This window comes from Suillus plorans (assembly GCF_016647745.1).
Source record: "Suillus plorans strain S12 chromosome Unknown HD556scaffold_56, whole genome shotgun sequence".
Classification (NCBI taxonomy): Eukaryota; Fungi; Basidiomycota; class Agaricomycetes; order Boletales; family Suillaceae; genus Suillus; species Suillus plorans.
The window spans coordinates 1-17691 of NW_024537440.1; the positions used below are offsets into that span (position 1 = coordinate 1).

The following is a 17691-nucleotide window of genomic DNA, read 5'->3' on the forward strand; positions in this document are numbered from 1 at the left end:
TTCTCTGGAAACTTTTCAGCGAATGGTCATTAACTTACCGCGCATATCGCGTCGTATTAGTGAGTCTATTTCTACTTGTACAACGTTGGACACTTTTGACATAATTTTTCAGAGCTATACAGCAGGCCTTTGATTGCTCTTTGCATCATGGTCTTAGATTGCAACAAATATGTTGCCGCCGGCACTGAAAAGCCGAAGTTCAAGACGAACACCACAAAGCCGGCGCATGATATCGCCAACGCGATCATAAAGAACTTCTGGAAGGACCTCAAGAACGCAACTAGCGTGTATCGCAAGAAGCAGATACATGGCAGCAATAGCCAGACGCATCCGGGTGAACCCATTAGTAGAGATGAACTGCTGAATTGCTTGAAGCGCTTCACTGCGCTGTAGTGTAGTTACTATATATTTACTTAAAATTGGATTTGACATGCTGTATGAATAGACTGTACAATACATTCTTATTAGGTGGGATGTGCAGGTATGACCGAGAAGTTAAACAATCGTGAATGTAACGCTATATTATAACTCTTCAATTCTTTTGCGAGTCACATTTGTGTTTGATACATCATGGGAATTTATCTTGATCCTATTAGTAAATCTATAAGTTATGTTGGACGAAGAAATAGATGGAGCCGAAGTGAAATAATCGATACTGTCCGCACAGTGTCCTCAAAGTGTCCTCAAAGTGTCCGCAAAGTTTATAGTCACCCAAGTGTCTTCAAAGTGTCCTCAAAGTAGCATAGTCATCAAAGTGTCCGCAAAGTCGTATAGTCCGCAAAGTGTCCGCAGTGTCCTCAAAGTAGTATAGTCCGCAAAGTGCCGGCAAAGTGTCGGCAAAGTGTACTCAAAGTAGCATAGTCATCAAAGTGTCCGCAAAGTCGTATAGTCACCAAAGTATCAGTGAAGTGTCCGCGAAGTGTAGGCAAAGTGTCCTCAAAGTAGCACAGTCATCAGTGTCCGCAAAGTCGTATAAGTACTCACCAAAGTGTCCGCAAAGTTTCCACTGTAGTAATATCCAGATGCATTCTGGGGCAGCCTATCAGCAGAGAAGAACTACTGACTTGTTCGAAGCGCTTCACCACTCTGTAGTATTTTTTACTAGATATATTACATATATTGGATTTTTCATGCTGTATGAATGCATGAATACCAACTACGGAATTGTCCAATATATTTTTAGTCGTGATACTCGTCAAATTCTAGTTAAACAAGTGTGAATGCAGCGCCAGATTATAAAGGTTCAACGTTTTTGCGAGTCACACTCGTATTATTACGCATTTGAATTGATTAGGATTCTACTAATAAATCTGTGATTTAAGTGTGCACGAAGAAATACATAGAGCTGAAGTGAAATAATTGATACTCAAAATGAGTCCTCAAAGTCAAACCGGGTCATCAAAGTGTCCTCCAAGTTCAACGACGTCCTCAAAGTCAAACCGGGTCCTCAAAGTCAAGGTACGTCTTCAAAGTCTCACGACGTCCTCAAATCGTTGTTTGAATCTATGAAAAATCCAGACAAGATACAATTGCACTATGATAATTCAGTGCACATTGTATAAATTTACGATAGTCTTGTCACGTGAACATTATCACGTGAAAATTATCACGTGATGGTTCAAAATGTGGTTCAATTTCAACTTCCGCTTCATACGTTCTCTTCCCATTCTACTTCCTTTGTTACACATCTTCTCACATCACATTGTCGTAGCTCCTAACGGGGGCAAAGAGCCGTCGCTCTGACACCATGTGAGAAGTGACATTCGTGTCTAGCGCCTTTATGGGCGCATATGGCTGTCGTCGACAGTCGCATGACGTGTCTGTTCTGTTTGCGTCACTCTTGCACGCGTCCCATCTCCTCGCCGTAGCTCCTTACGGGAGTTTTGAGCTGTCGCTCTGGCATGGCATGATGGGCGACTCTCGCACTTAGCGCCTTTATGGGTGCCTGGCTGTCGTCGACGGTCGTGCGATGAATCTGTTCGGTTCGTATCACTATTCGACGCATCACCTCTCCTTGCTGTGTCTGTCCCATTCGCGTCACTCTTGCACGCATCCCATCTCCTTTCTTTTCCTGTCCTGTTCGCGTCACTCTTACACGCGTCCCATCTCCTTGCCGTAGCTCCTTACGGGAGTTTTGAGCTGTCGCTCTGGCATGGCATGTTGGGCGACTCTCGCACTTAGCGCCTGTATGGGTGCCTGACTGTCGTCGACGGTCGCGCGATTAGTCTGTTCTGTTTATATCACTATTCGACCCATCAGCACATCTCCTTGCTGTGTCTGCCACGTTCGCGTCACTCTTTCACGCGTCCAATCTCCTTGCTGTTTCTGTCCTGTTCGCGTCGCTCTTGCACGCGTCCAATCTCCTAGCTGTTTCTGTCCTGTTCGCGTAACTCTTGCACGCGTCCCATCTCCGTGCCGTAGTTCCTTACGTGGGTTTTGAGCTGTCGCTCTGGCATCGCACGATGGGTGACTCTCGCGCTTAGCGCCTTTATAGGCGTCTGGCTGTCGTCGACGGTCGCGCGATGTGTCTGTGCTGTTTGTATCAATATCTACTATATCTTCTTCAACATGTTATCAAAGCAATTGTAAGTAGTCTTGAAAATATTCCTGCGGACGCCTAGCAGAATTGAGTTATCACTCTGGAGATGAGCATTTCAACAAACACAATTAAGTGATCTGAGAGGACAGGGGAAGAATTGAACGTATGATTGTGTATCTATATCCCATGACAGAGCTGTTCCATGAATTCGAAAATAAACTTCCTCAAGTAGTTACAAGACAATGAACCGACTTTGGTGAATTGTAGACTCACCCACGATACACCTCATACATTCATTAAACATAGTATTTATAAGCAATGAAGCAGTTGATTCACCATATGTACATGGAATACTGATTGATATGTGGAGACATGCACCATCAACATAGTCACCACCTGTGATGTTCTGGCATATGGCCGCCACTATTACACATTACTGTGACTTCCTCGAGGTTTCACAAATATTCACGTATTTATCACACAAATTGCTTGATGCTTGGAAAAAATCATTTGTTGTATGTGGATATTGGAGTGCTAATGCATTTGTGCTCACAATGGCGGCCAAGCTAACAAGTAAAATAATGAATATCCACATGTTGCACAATGTACATGATTGTGAACGTGACTGCTCAAATTTGTGGGTGGCATAATGCACAATACTGATTCTGGACTGGCTCCTGTGGATATTTGTGCGTGGGAGAATACAATAGAGGGATTTCGGAATGGCCATGGTGGATATTTATTACTCTCGAGCATTATTAAAACAATCTCGCAAATTATTAATATATCATTCCCGGTCCAAACCAACAACAGGTACATGTATAATTAAGCTCTGATATTCAAGTGAACCAATTGCCTCATTGAGGCTCTTGAGCTCTCACATAACGGGTTTGAAATGAGAATATCGAATTAATGGGAAAGGAAAGTCATTGTATTGAGTCGTTTATAGAATATATGAACTAAACCACACATGCGTCCAAATTTTCAATTTTGTGTATTGAGATACAGGGAATGACAGGATGAAAAGGATCATCTAAGAGCATAATGTACATATGATGGATAGTTGGGTACGTATGATGGGTGTGCTACTAGTATATAATTTTACTAGCTAATTAGTCCCTAAGTCGTCAGGTATCAATCAGACACCGTCAAATCTATCACCTCTGGCTTTTTTTTGGCTTTGGCCTTTCTGCGCATATTTCCAAGACCAGATGGCTTTATGATTCTCAGCATCATCTGAGGCCGAGGGGAGTACAGAAGGAATTCAACGAGAGTTGTGACGCGCAGGTTTCCCTCTAGGTTTTCTATCGCATGTCTTAATCGTGGAACCTAAAAATCAATTAATATAACCTTCCAATGAAAACAACGAATAAATCTCACGCAATCCCAAATGTCTCCCTCTTCGGGGGTATCCCCGACAATCTCCATCTTCAAAAATTTAGTCAAGAAATCCTCGTATTCCTGTCCTGGCTGGTCTTTAGCGGAGGACACGATCGTCTGGATTATGCGGTACGGTAGGAATATCTTTCTGAATTGACTCCTGTATTGCGCCGATGGAACTCCCAGACAATATCGAGCTCGCTCGGTTTCGATATACATGGAACTGTAAAATGAATGTCATAAGATATCAAGCGAGTTCAAGATAAAGGCGACTTACCCATCAGGGTCAGCAAGGTTGATGTCGTAACTCTGTATGGGTTCAATACGAATAAAGCCAGGCTCGTGTCCTTCGACACAAATCATACCAGCCCCGTTGATATCGCGAGACCCGAGTTCAAAATGACCGTCTAGTTCTGGAAGAAGAACCATGTCTTGCCACCAGTCGAAAAAAGCAAAGTCCTGTAGTAAGTACACGGTGTCTTTCTGTCCACCGCTTTGCCGCTTGACAGGGAAGTACTTATGTTCCGGTACTAATGTACCGGACGGTGGAAGATAAGGCTTCCCATGGTCAGGAACTTCAGTAGTACTGTTGCTATCTACGGTGAGTATTTCGTCCGGAAAGGACACCTCGTATGCTGTCGGTTTCCTTCTTCCTTTGCGATCAGCTGGCATCCTGGCTTGTCTTGGTATTGAACAAGTGAGTAAAAAAGACGAGGGTTGTGTGGTTGAAAGCTGAGATGATTTATTGGCTGGTAGGGGAATTTCTTTGAGCAAGCCAAGGTGTGAGATGCAGGACAAGAAAACTTGACCGTTTTTATATCTATCTGGTCCTGTGGCAATTTTTGCGACTGCGCATGTGGATGATTCACAATTTATTGAACACGAAAGTTGACACAGGACAATAATGATTTTGTTGTGGGACTCATGTTTGACCACGATTTATTCTGCCATTGTAGTATGGACCATTATGCTCCCGAGCACTGCATCTTGTGCTTGGTGTCTCCTTGAATTCATTTGTTGACTTTGATATTTTTTTTTCTGCTATTATTACGTAGAATCACCACTACAGCGCTACCGTGCTCCATAATACAACAATGTGCTACAGAAATGAATTTTTGCTACAATTACTACAGGTGCCTCCAAGCACCTTAGCGTTACATAATTTGGCTATGTAGCACTATGTAACCAGTCACTGGAGCTCCCAAAATATTTGTTTTTTTCCCTCCATAGTAAGTGAAAGTCTCGCTATGCAGTCGTAGTTAGATAGAATCTTGGCCTACGATGTATTGGTTGACTTGCCTCATACTGTTCGCCTCCCCCGGTCTGTGTTTTGTATGTGGATTATGGAGTGCTAATACATTCGTATGTACAATGATGGCCGAGCTCACATGTACAATAATGAATATTTACATGCTACAAAATGCAATGGACAGAATTGCGAAATCGGCGCTGCTGACATGTGCGCGTGGCAGACTGCATGTGCCCAGAGTAATGTTTAGCATTGACGGGCCCGTTTGTCCATCTGAAGAGCTGCCCAATATGCAGCTCATATAGATGGGATCAAGCAAAGTTATGAGCGAGTAGGGGAAAAATCAAGGTCGCGGCACAAACATTTGTTACTATCCCACTTGAGCCGCAGCTACAGCCGCTCTATCGTGACGCGGCGAGTGCGTGTCATATGCGATACCTTTTGGAGCGAACCCAGGAGGTTCTAGATGGTGTGAGGCAGATAGGAAAGATCCCCGTTGTTGACGATATCGCAATGTGGTTTGATATTCTTGGTACTGTGCTTGATGGTGAGATCAAGCAGGATGTCATTCTTCTGATGGATTGCTCTGGCGCTTACGGTGTTACTGCTCTCTATCGTTGGGTAATTATTGCTCTGTCGCGTTGGTGTAATTCAGTTTAAAATGTATCTGTAATTATTTTCTATCGTCGATGTTCATTCTATAAATGAATAAATATAGTATTACTATAATGAGTGGACACATTTATCCCGCTGCAGGTTGATCTTGGGGCTTAGTATTCAATACGACTTCGATATCTTGAAACTGTGTCCTCACAAAATTGATCTCACAGTTTCTGCATGGTACAGCAAAGCCTCATTTATATCCAGCAATGAAATAACGAGTTGGAAAGTATGCATATATTTTTGGCTCTATGAATTTATTTCGAAATGTAGATTTCGAACCCATCTGAAAAATGGCATCTCGCATGCGCCGACGAATATACTCGTATATTAACAACACCATCAATTTTTGTCTTCACCCCCACAATGTTAATTAAATACGATAAGGTGACAAGTTTTCCCTCAGCGGTGTCCGCTGCTCCAACAACAAATGACAGCAGCCATGGGAATATCTCACTTTATTTTTTAACAGGGCAATAATTTGAGCGCATATACTGCATCTACTTTGTGATACAAGCCAAAGGCGCTATTGAATGTGTACATTTTACAATTGGCGAGTGCCATCACAAACATGCAGTGAGTGTCTACTAATTCCATTCTGCATTGAACGACTATAAGCTCTTTACAAACGCTTTGTCCTCGCCATGTTATAAATCGGAGATAGCGCTCTCACCATCATCATCAGAATCAGCTTCTGGATCACTGTCGAGATCGCCTTCCTCGCACTGGTTATCACCTACGAGTCCCATGCTGCATGTGTCTGACAAGCAGCGATGCCTTTCTGTGTAAAAATTTGAGCAAAAAATACTGGCGATTATTGCAAGGAACTACTTACTATTCTCAAGTATTGGTAACCGGACCCTTTCTTCCAATAATTCCCAAAATAAGATGTCCTGCCTCCGACGCAGGTCACGCCATTTGACCATCATGCTGGCCAATAGTACTATTCTATCATCGTTAATTCCAAACAACGCTAGGAAAGATTCGATTTCACGGTGGGATTCTTTGATGCGAAACGCCAGTACGCAGATGCGCGGATGACGAAGCAGACGCTTGATTGCAATTGGCTGACAATTGGGTGTCTCAAGCGACAGACTATTTATTTGGTGGGGCGGGTGCACCCCTGCAAGCGTCACCCCATCTAACTAGGTTGATGAGAGAGGGCGACCACTTTGACCTTGACTTAAGGACAGTTCCCATGGTCGGGTCAAGGTGAGGACGACTCATCCTCCAAGGATCATAATACATTAGAACGATGCTGTGTGCAAGTGCGTCTGCATTCTGACGGATTTGATACTGAAGTCTGGATGCAGTGTAAGTGGGTCAGGTGTTGGTAAGGTGGGTACTCAAAAACGCACTCTATGGCAAAACGTTGGCGAGCGAGAACACTTTGCTTACTCATGACTTGAATGCCTGGCTAGCAGCGTCGACTGCCTGGTCAAACTCCTCCATGGTGGTCTCAGAGACGCGTGTGAGCAATGTTTGGGTTGACTACCGAAAAATGATTAACACACGCTCTTACACCGTAAAATGGGGCATAAACATACAGGGTCAAGCACGTCATGCCATTGGCTTGTCTTGCTGTCGAAGAACGCGCCACCAGTGAAATTCTTGGTGTTACCTCCAGTCGCACTAGTACCCTTCCATGTCGCGCTGAGACTCTCTGCCTTAGGACGGGCAATGGCATTTAAGCCTGCTGTCGTAGCATAAGAGCGCGAGGGACTACGGAGGGTAATATGGGCAAGACGAGAAATCGACATGACGAACGGATCCAACGGGAAGTCACCAAGCCAAGTCTCTCTCGGAGTCTCAAGTGTACTTCAGTGAGAATCATCTTGTCATCAAGCCTGTTGAACTCTGTCAAGAGTGCGTCGATTCGCGCTAAGGCTAGTTTGTACTGCGGTGCTTCAAGTTGCCTGTACCGATGATCAGCATCATCGTAAGAAGAGGGAGTGGTTCTTACAGGAAAACAGAGTGAGTGCGTGGGTCACTGTAACGGGAGATAACAAGTGAGGTGGTTGGGTACTGCATCCGCAAGATGGAGGGGCTTATCGAAGCCAACCGTGCACACAAAGAAGGGCAGAGCTTAGTGAGACTGATTGGATCCAAAGGAATCTCAAGGTAGTGTGAGATGGGGAGATCGAGTGTGAACGCGAGGATGGATAATGACAAGATTGCGACGCTGAAGTTGGAACCAAGTGCACGAGGTGAGAAGAATATATGACTGAATGGCGTGTGCATGAGGATATACTAACCAACGACAATGAGCAGAATGTTGAGCGAGTCCGCTTTCTACATTGCAGGTGAGTATGACGGGAACATGGCACAATATTTTTCGGCCTATTGACCTCGGTAAGCTCCCAGAACCGCATGATCAGAGCTCCTGCAGCGTAAGTACTCACCGGATAAGAGCACCAGCCAAACACACGAGTTCCAGCGCAAGGTTTCCAGATATATCTTGGATTCTGAATAGAGACTGTCGTTGCCAACAAGACCTGCGTTGGTCTCGTGACAAAGTGACGAGAAAGGTCTTCTTGTTCTTCACTGCACCGAGCATGCGCAGCAATTTTACCAACATAATGCGGTGAGCAAGCTCACATGTTTCGTCCAGGCCGTCCATCTCGCGCCCATCCTCAAGCACTGCAGCAGAGGGAAGTATGTAGTCCAGATTGAGGCCGAGCGTGGCATAGATGTAGTCAATGAGTGCTTTAACGTACTGCTTCGAACCTTGGTTGAAGGGAATAACAGTCATAGCCGATCCTCGAGCGCCAGAGCTCTGGTAGATAAATTGGTAGTATTACACGGTTGCTCAGTTGTAGCAGGAGGTAGTGATAACGACATGCGCCTCACCCGACAGAAGATCTCCACGCCAATAGAGCACTTGCCAGCAAGAGCATCTCGAGACGATGATGGGAATCCGCGAACAGTTCGCCTCGATGGGGTAATGTGTGCCAGTTAAATTCCGACAAAGTGGGAGGAAGCGGTGTGACGTTTCTTCCGTGTTCATAGTCATCTATCAAAATTCCAATAGCGCTCGCGCAGAAAGCCTTGGACACAGACGCCATGTGGAATAATGTCTGGAAATTGCAACTTCAGAGGTCATACAAGAAGCAGTTTGCACGTCTTCTGTGGTCTCGTCACCGTCCTCTGTCATGTTTCCCCATGAATGAAATTCCGGTTCGCCGTACCTAGGGACAACTGCGACAGACAGTCCAGTGATGTTCCAAATATCAAGGGTCTCTTGGATAGAGTTGGAGAGTTCTGGGGTGATAACCTGGCCATTATTTACCCAGACAGGACCAGCTAAGAACAATAACTGAGAAAGATGAGTGAATGGCTGGCTCAAGAAGCCTAATGCTACGCCCAGTAGTTTAGCCATGATGCTAAGAAGGGGTAAAAGAATGTTCATTCGATGACCAGGCCTGCGAGATCTTACGCTCGAACAAGACTAGAATAAAAGCGCGCATTGTGGGAGCGACTCGGACATGCGGAAACAAAAGATAAGATCTGAAAAGTCTACCAACTTATAATTATCTCCTTCCAGTACGGACCGTCTCGACTCGAAGCCATTGATCAATGATGTGCGGGATCTGAGCGTAATTCATGATGCTTTGCGCATTTTTGGCCATTCCACGTCACACTAGCTGAAGCTGTGAAAACGGAATGAATATGTGCAAATAACAGCGAGTGAAGGTGAGAGCACAAACAATATGAGATCACAATAGGAGTAAAACTGGTGATAAAGAATAATACGGTGGCAGCCTGACCAATTTATCAATATTGAACTTGGGTGTCGAGGGCGTGGGGAGTGGGGGTCGTTGGAGAAGAGGAGTCTCTTCATCATCTTGGTGTGTTATCATGGTGTACGAGAGAAAGATGACGATGGGCGCAGCCTATTTAACGAGCCGGCAATTGAGCGGCCCCTCGATTGGTCAATCGATAAGCCCTAAGCCCAGATCTCACGAGGTGAAGACTAGAAGACAGGAAGCTCAGTCTCGGTTAGAAAGACTGAACTACGACAAGCGCATACCTAGAAGATGAAGAATAACTGTGTATCGTCAAGTATATGTATGCAGACATAGTAACGATTTATGCTCACCTCTTGGTTAAAAAGACTGAGGGAAAACGATATCGTACGGAGGACATCAAAGAATCGTTGAAACGGAGAATGAAACATGAACGTGGATGAAACGTGTATCAATAAGTGAAGTGTATGTAAAAGAAAGTACGTACCATGGAGAATGCACATCATGATACCAAGGGTACCGTCCATACGAATATGCTGCTTCTGGAACCCAGTGACAGCTCGCACGAACGAAACCTCCTAAGTACTATTATTATCCAAAGGTACCGGCATGTCTGAATTAGGCTGAGCCGGTGCGTACCCCCTAGTTGCAGCCAAATGTGAATGTGCAGCATATGAGGTCATATGATTTCAAGCAGGCATAACACTGAACAGTACAAAGCTTAGTGATCTGTGGAGCATGTTTAAATATGATAGCAAAAGCGACAATCATGACGGTCCCGCAGTGTGAGCCATGGCGCATGCGATGGAAGTCGCGGTCAGCTCGTGATGATGACTGGCCTTGTAGTTCCTCTACAAGTTCAGGATATACAATGTCAGCACTGTACTCCGCTGGTCAGCATCACAATTATGTGGACAGAGTCTTCGTGCAATCCGCGTCGCTACGTGGCAAATGACGGCGGAGTGTCATGTCTGCAATGACGAGCATCCAGAAAAGACCATAAGATCCTCGACATCTCAGTCCTAGTCGCTTGGGACAGTCGCAGTCGCGAATATGAGTCAGGACTGTTATAGCATCGGAGGAACACAACAGATCACATACCATTCACGTCTCCATCTTCACAATTGCTTTCATTGAAAGCGCTCAGAGAGCTCCAGGAAGAAGATATCTTCAGTGTTAAGTTACAAACAAGAAAAGGTCTCTGCTCGACTACTGTATGATTTATACCCGGAAGATTCACTGACAGGCTGTAAACAGATAACACGAGGTCGTTCACTATTGGTGATCTTCCCATAAACTAGGATCTCGGGGAATCAATAGAGAAACACCTATAGCGAAAAATGCAATTGCAATCAAAAAGTAGTATACCAACCACGCATCATGCCCTTCCTGGGTTGAATAAGAGAAGACCGAAACTACAGATGCTGGGCCAATGATCCATGCTCCTGCGAGAAACATCTGGGTGATTCCATTAGTTGCTCCAAGTGAGGCACGTTTGGGAGCAGCCACTCTGATGAATAATGCTGAGGCCATGTTCTCTTCTCAGTTCAGTAGAATGCACGAAGTACTGGACTGACATACGGTAGCACATAATCAGGCTGATCGTCAACGCAAGCTGTATGGCAACGCACAGCCATACTGCCAGACCTATCCCATGGGCTCGAGCCAGAGCGTTGATCACTGGGAATAAAATGACGATGGGTATACCGGAGCTAACGCCAGTGGTATGGATGGGTCCTGCACCGAAGCGATCGTGTAAGCGAGCGTAGAAAACCACCTGAAATATGCCATGTGCGGCACCTTGTGCCGCAAGTATAGTGCCAATGCGAGGAGGGTCCAGGGAAAGACCACCAAGTTCAATTGGTGTTGCATGGAAAACAGGTAGGACTGAAGTAAACGCCATGTGAAACAGGCCTGTGGTGGCATAGTTTGCTGCTATGGTCAAAACTTTCGGGGTTAGCAAAGCACGCAGCGGAAGCGGCTTTGGTTGGACTTCTTCAGGATTGACTAGCACATTGCTCGAAGGCTGGCAAGACTTTGCATACGACTGTCGGAAGAATCCTCCTTCGATTAGCTCCCAAAGTGATGTCCTGCGAGAAACGGTCTTGTTACTGCACTTAGTGTGATCCAGATATGGGCTTTCAGCATCACGCTCACCTCTTTAAGACGGAAATACGTGACTACCCAAGCTATCGATACAAAAATTGTCGAAATAGAGCATGGCAGGAGATATGGGTAGGTTTTCAGGAGTTCTGATTGCCCAAAGATGTCAGGGAATCTGTTTGCTGGTCGGGAGAGCGATCCCCCAGTGAGTGGCCTAGATCCTGTGAACCTCAGCGAGAAGATGAATATAGTATATGCCTACCCAGCAGTAGCAGGTTGAGTATGTGATGACGATGCTTGTGCTTAGCCATACGATTGGATTTGTTGCTCATATGCTCGTTTTACTTTCTTGAATTTTGGCCCCCGAGCAACAACCAAAGTCTGAACAGAAATCATTAAATCACGGCGATCGTAAACGCACGAAGGTGAGACATACCTGCCTGTCCCACATTGCACCCACTTCGACAACACGAGGGCGGCTTGGGCGATGCGTGAGTTCGATTTCTTCATTCGTCTGGGGCTGAGAGTGGAAGAGTGAGGACAACAGGCTGATGAGTGCATATGGGCGTGAACTCAAAGGTGTTGTGGGATGCGGTTTGGCTTCTTCGTCGGTGGTGAGTCGAGATCGGGGGAAAAGTGAGGAAAGGCGAGCTAAAAGCATATGAGGATCTGTCCGCGAAGGCATCGAGGGTTGCTGAAGGTCGTCTGGTGCATCATTTTCAGGTGGAGAGTGGTGAACGAGTGACAAAAGGCGAGCGATGAGTGGGTGTGGATGGAATGCAGAAGGCCTTGAGGGTCGTGGAAGATAGGTCGTTTCACCATTTTCGGGTCGAAAGCGGTGGAGGAGTAAGGAAAGGTGGACGAGGAGTGCATTTACAGAGGAATGAAGGTGGGTACCACCCATCGGGGAGGACTGAGGGTAGAGGTCTAGATAAGAACCAAGTAATAGAAATCCTGATTACGCACATCAATATCAGCTTCCATGTTGTCAAAAAACCTTGGTGGAAGTTCATCCACAGCGCCAAACTGATTAGGACATCGCGTAGCATCAGCCTGCAGAATATCACTGTTATAATGAATGAGAAGGATTGCAAACACGGCACGTACTTCCAAAAATGATTTGTCATCGAGCGAAGAACGGGGTGTGTGTTGCATTCCTAACCAAATGACTCACGCATGGTGTCCTCGTAGTCACTCCCCAATTCGTCTGATCCGTAACCGTGGCCGTTACTAATCGGCCGACCAGTCTTGGAGTCACGGAGGATGCCAGCATGATCAAAAATGGGGCAAGGCGTTCATTTGCGGAGCGATGGAGCTGGATTAAGATCCTCTGAACCTCTAGCAAATATCCTTTAAGGTCACTCAGCCGCGTCTCAGCATATCGAATGCCGACTCGAATTGAGGGAGTCAAGGTCCACATGAGTTTGGCAGGCGAGGTATCATATGAGAAACTTTGAGAGGGTATCAATGATTTGCCGTTGTTGCCGTTGGGTATCGACTTGGGAGGCCTGTATGATTTGCTGTGTGGTGAAAGGGGTGCATGGAATAGCGTGGGTGTGGAGGGATTAATTGAGCGCGCAAGCAGCATTAGGCCTTCAGTGAAGACATCTGCGGAAAATCTGATAATAATATGAGCATAATAGAAGACGAGTTTGAGGGCGACCGGGACGTACCTCAGAACCGTGTGGCCGTCAACGCCGGTATGTTCAAAACTGATACCGGCGGCACCATCTGCACACACAATGATTTATAGCTTGGATCGAATAACGAATGAGACCGATTATCGACAATCTTCGTGATGATTGACTCACTTTGTCATACCACCAGTTGGTGCACGTGCCAACCTGCACACCTCCTGCAGGTCATAAGTTCCGCAGAGGAAATTACTGCACAGAGCAGCAAGGTCTTTTCCCTTTTCACCGTTTCGAGCGAGCGCGCCGATGCCATCGCGGCCTGGAGCTGCATCATCCAGGCAGACCACAAACAATGCATCGTCGACCAGGCGCAAGCAAGCTGCATTGGTCTTGTCCTGGGCGAGTTCTTGTCGAAGGGAAGACCAAGTCTTTTGGTTCTCAGTAGTGAGAACACCGATAGCCGTGCGAGCAACCTTAATAAGTCAATGTCTCTGCTAACCGACCATCCGAGTCAATCTGACGGGATCACAATGCCTGCAGTTCTGATTTGAGCACTCTCTTGGCATTTTCCACATCCACGACTGGACGATGTATTGAGTTAGCAGCAGTCTGGGAGGAAGTGAGGGCAGCCTAAGCATTCGACTGATGTAAGAGCACAGAATGGATAAACTGGGATAGCGCCCGAAGGACTAACCTTGGCCTTACAAGAGGTCTCCAATGTCACGGTAGACGCGGCTCTCGAGCAGGTGCACTTCGGTGAGGGTCATCTAGCCTATCAACTCTATAGGATAAAATGCTGAGGGTAGCATTCAGCACAGTACAGGAAACAGGTGACGGGTACTCACATTGAACCGCAAAGAACCGCAAAGACAGAAAATGGCGTGTCGAGCCAGCGGAACTGGCTCTCTGTCATTGTATCTTGAGCGTCGTCGCAAAGCACATAGTACTTGTTGAGAGACCTGTCGTTGGTGACCGTGGTCGCAAGCACGTGGTTGAACTTTGCCCTGGACAGTGTTCGAAAGAGGGTGAGCGTGTTGGACAGCACATAGTTGACATGCGAAAGGTAAATGCTAGACTGTGAGCCTTCCGGGAAACGAGGAATAGTCATCCAAGATTGAAAGTGGAGGAGTATTGGCACCATAACTCATAGATGTAAGTTATGGACCATTTGTGAAAAGAATATGTACCAGGATTGACAACACCGTATGAACATCTGCATCGCTGAGGGAATGTCTGAGTCCTTGATAAAATGTTGAGTCAAGGCGTAAATTGTACAGAGAATAGCACCATAAAATGTGTGCACTGACGCATGCATGTAATTGCATAGACACGAGCATTATAATCAAGCAGTCAGACCGCCCAAAACTCCTGTCAAAATGCCTTATGTAATGGGACTGCCGCATTATGATGCAAAAGATAAAACTTCCGACAAGAGACATCTAATGTAGAGTATGCATTGTGTTGACTGTAGCATCGACGGCAATATGATACAAGTGAGGGCGAAAGCAATGAAAGCAAGTGCGGAACGAACAGATGAAAGTGACAATTAGTACAATGATATTGATGATAGGTATGCAACCGGCGAATCAATGATCATACATTCCGCATCATGATAAGCTTGCCTTGTCACATGCATGTTGTTCGCTGCAATGAGAACGAATGGATCCCTACATAAATCCGTGAGATTAGGGGATATCTTCAACGCCATATGACATGAACATACCGATTTCTGGTCACCTGCATAAGATTTGCTTGCTTCCTCGATTTCGCTACCCCTGCTGTTCTCCCCCTGCTGCGAAAAGCTTAATGACTCTTGTGTCTAATAATACGTTAGCTTGATGTCAGTGTCGGATGACTGGGTCTTAAGCCGTGACTCACTGCCTTTCTATCGCGGAAGCGGAGCGTGCCTGGTACATCGTTTTGGGAATTGTGTTGACCAGACAAGGTGTCTTCCTCGTTGAGACCGACACCGTGTTTGACTTCTCGAGTGTTCAAGCTGAGAAAAAATAGGAACACGGTGTCTGATGAGGTGTTAAGTAAATGACATACAGACCCAAGACAATATTGGCGTAAACTATGACTTGTCATGAGCCTGTGTGCGAGGTAAGTGGGTGACAAAAACTCACTCCTGGGTGTAACCATCTGGACTGCTATCCAGTATGGTTTTCCCGGTGAAGCAACAAACTATACAGATGAATTATAAAGTTGTGCTTATGAAGTATCCACGTACTGTACATAGATACACCAGCTGAATGATGCTGACCAATAGAAACATGGTTAGATTGCAAAAAAACCGATACAGAATAAACCTACGTGAGCCCCAGGCCACGGCCGACAAACAACACCGCAAGGTTTTCAAGCACACCCTCAGGCCTGAAGACAACAATGAGTCAGTAGTTGCTTGTGTTTCATAATACGAAGCACCGACTGGAGCATGTCCGGATAACGTGCTGGACACAATGACCAATACATCATAATAAAGATGATGATGTTTCCGACTGCTGCAAATCCTTGGCTGATGCCAGCGATAATCTGCAATTCTGGGCGAGAAATCTCTGAATCAACCAAAACCCTCACTGGTATAGAAGGTAAAGCGAATGTGGATAACTGCCCGTGCTGGAAGCTGAGAAATGAACGAGAATCAGCGACGGCATCCAAGATCGCTCTTAGAATATTGGCTTACAATTGTCCTACTGAAACTGTACTTCTGTCAATAAGATTCAATTGGATATCATACATACTGACTCGAACCGAAAACTAATCAAAATCCACGTCAGATAAGGTTTACGCATGCAGGAAATGAAGGCACAAAGGAGCTACGGCGTGGTCAGTGGAATTGACTGGATTTGATTACAAACACATACCACTACCAGGCTGATGGATCTCGAAGTGATACCCGTAAAGCTACTGCAAACTATTGAGCAATGAGATAATGAAACTCACAAAAAAACTTGGCTCACCAGTATGAAGTCGACTAGCGAAGAATCTAAGAGGAAGTAAGAAATGTCACATGTCATATCTGTGATCGTTGCCTTGCGACTGCGTGATCAGAGTGAGAATGACCTAGAGTAATGCTGTGAAGCACGCTGGAAGCCACTGCTGAGTATATACTCACCGAAAATATATATTGTATCTTGATACGGCAGGCAGTGATAAGCAACCAAGACATGCCTGCACCAAATTTACTTACGCAAAAAGCTCTAAAAGCATGGTTATGAAACTCTGTAACACGTTTCACAAACTAACACTTACGGCGTTGCATATAGAACCTCCATGGACACGTCGAACATCGTTATCAGGTAGTGGTATGGTCTGTTCAGATGCGTTAGAGATTGTAGTTAAAATGGAGATGACGCCCATACAGGTCAGATACTATGAATCTAAGTCAAGAAGACAGACAACACATCTGAAAGTGATCGTACCTAGGCTAGTTGAAGCAGTATCGAGGACACTGGATATGTGTAAGGCACAGTTCAAGTTTAAAGCTGGAATACATTACAATAATGCCTCAACCTGCGAGAAAATGGGAATGTCAAACGTGTACTCGACAAATAGGGAAGAAAACTATACCAAGAGTTTTGTCCATGCATAATCATTCGAGTATCGAGAAAAATATATGTACATCTCTGCAACGACATGAGAGAAATTTGATGAGACGATAAAAAAACTCATGAAAGAAGGTCAAGCCGTATAGGAATGTCGCAAGCACGAAACCCATGAAAATAATAATGAGATTCTCTACTTCAGCAGGAGACGGGGAGCTGGGGTCACTCATCATATCAAAGAGAGAAGAAGGATTAAGAAATGTGGATGAATGAGCAGATCATCATCTCGACATGGTGCTTATCATGTGAAGCTCAATGACATTCACATAATTACTAGTACACTATAGGCAAAGGGACGGGAGACAGCAGTATTGCAGCAGTAGGGTTCACTTGCCACGTGGAAGTATTATGTAAGCACGGCATGCGGCAAATTTCAAACTCTGCATCGCCTGCCAAATATAACCAACTCCGCTGACTTGGAACGTAAATAAATAATATGAATGCTGTATAGTGGCCTACACTCAGGCTGAACGCGAGTGTTCCATTTCAGACTTGTCGTCTGCTTCTTACAGTAGATCATTCATGTTTGATGAATTTGATTTTGGAACGAGTTGCTCATTTCAAGCAAAGCTAGTCTTCGTTTCTCATCCAAATTTTGACTAATAGAGGAGACGGACCCGGATAAAGCTCGGAGTATTTATGGTGTCATGAAATATTGCCGCAGTGTCAAGCACACTAGTACAAAGAAGATCCATGAATATAAAGGCGTGAGAGTCTCGCAGATTCAGTGTCAACTTCAGCTCACTCACTTTCTTTAATATATATCGTGTTTCCC

The 17691-nt window shown here is 45.4% G+C and overlaps 7 protein-coding genes across 7 annotated transcripts; 2 read left to right on the plus strand and 5 right to left on the minus strand.

Moving 5' to 3' along the window:
- Positions 1-22: 22 nt before the first annotated feature.
- On the plus strand, positions 23-393 carry HD556DRAFT_1446694 (uncharacterized protein; the record flags this gene model as incomplete). Its single annotated transcript, XM_041307143.1, has 2 exons — positions 23-59; positions 113-393. The coding sequence occupies 2 exons, from the start codon at positions 23-25 to the stop codon at positions 391-393; spliced, it is 318 nt and encodes a 105-aa protein (XP_041156711.1).
- A 1441-nt stretch (positions 394-1834) lies between these two features.
- Positions 1835-2843, minus strand: HD556DRAFT_1311084 (uncharacterized protein; the record flags this gene model as incomplete). Its single annotated transcript, XM_041300493.1, has 3 exons — positions 1835-2200; positions 2245-2549; positions 2813-2843. 3 exons carry the CDS (start codon positions 2841-2843, stop codon positions 1835-1837), a joined length of 702 nt encoding a protein of 233 aa, XP_041156712.1.
- Positions 2844-3673: 830 nt separating this feature from the next.
- Positions 3674-4591, minus strand: HD556DRAFT_1446695 (uncharacterized protein; the record flags this gene model as incomplete). Its single annotated transcript, XM_041307144.1, has 3 exons — positions 3674-3868; positions 3920-4142; positions 4197-4591. The coding sequence occupies 3 exons, from the start codon at positions 4589-4591 to the stop codon at positions 3674-3676; spliced, it is 813 nt and encodes a 270-aa protein (XP_041156713.1).
- A 609-nt stretch (positions 4592-5200) lies between these two features.
- HD556DRAFT_1311086 (uncharacterized protein) lies at positions 5201-5828 on the plus strand (the record flags this gene model as incomplete). The annotated part of the gene is made up of 3 exons (XM_041300494.1): positions 5201-5251; positions 5353-5378; positions 5504-5828. 3 exons carry the CDS (start codon positions 5201-5203, stop codon positions 5826-5828), a joined length of 402 nt encoding a protein of 133 aa, XP_041156714.1.
- Positions 5829-6475: 647 nt separating this feature from the next.
- On the minus strand, positions 6476-9457 carry HD556DRAFT_1311087 (uncharacterized protein; the record flags this gene model as incomplete). The annotated part of the gene is made up of 13 exons (XM_041300495.1): positions 6476-6609; positions 6664-6895; positions 6975-7131; positions 7234-7319; positions 7376-7521; positions 7596-7744; positions 7792-8052; positions 8231-8372; positions 8427-8602; positions 8679-8841; positions 8934-9016; positions 9038-9276; positions 9380-9457. 13 exons carry the CDS (start codon positions 9455-9457, stop codon positions 6476-6478), a joined length of 2046 nt encoding a protein of 681 aa, XP_041156715.1.
- Positions 9458-10858: 1401 nt separating this feature from the next.
- Positions 10859-11893, minus strand: HD556DRAFT_1492335 (uncharacterized protein; the record flags this gene model as incomplete). Its single annotated transcript, XM_041308814.1, has 3 exons — positions 10859-11112; positions 11156-11678; positions 11732-11893. Coding segments are annotated over 3 exons (939 nt in total), but the record flags the coding sequence as incomplete, so codon positions are not given.
- Positions 11894-12250: 357 nt separating this feature from the next.
- On the minus strand, positions 12251-16601 carry HD556DRAFT_1311088 (uncharacterized protein; the record flags this gene model as incomplete). Its single annotated transcript, XM_041300496.1, is given in 20 exon segments — positions 12251-12328; positions 12852-13296; positions 13351-13408; positions 13565-13784; positions 14006-14048; positions 14157-14315; positions 14499-14551; positions 15035-15130; positions 15190-15332; positions 15438-15495; positions 15542-15569; positions 15625-15684; positions 15782-15934; positions 15995-16010; positions 16053-16068; positions 16176-16225; positions 16272-16297; positions 16427-16482; positions 16502-16511; positions 16564-16601. The coding sequence occupies 20 exon segments, from the start codon at positions 16599-16601 to the stop codon at positions 12251-12253; spliced, it is 1806 nt and encodes a 601-aa protein (XP_041156717.1).
- Positions 16602-17691: the final 1090 nt, after the last annotated feature.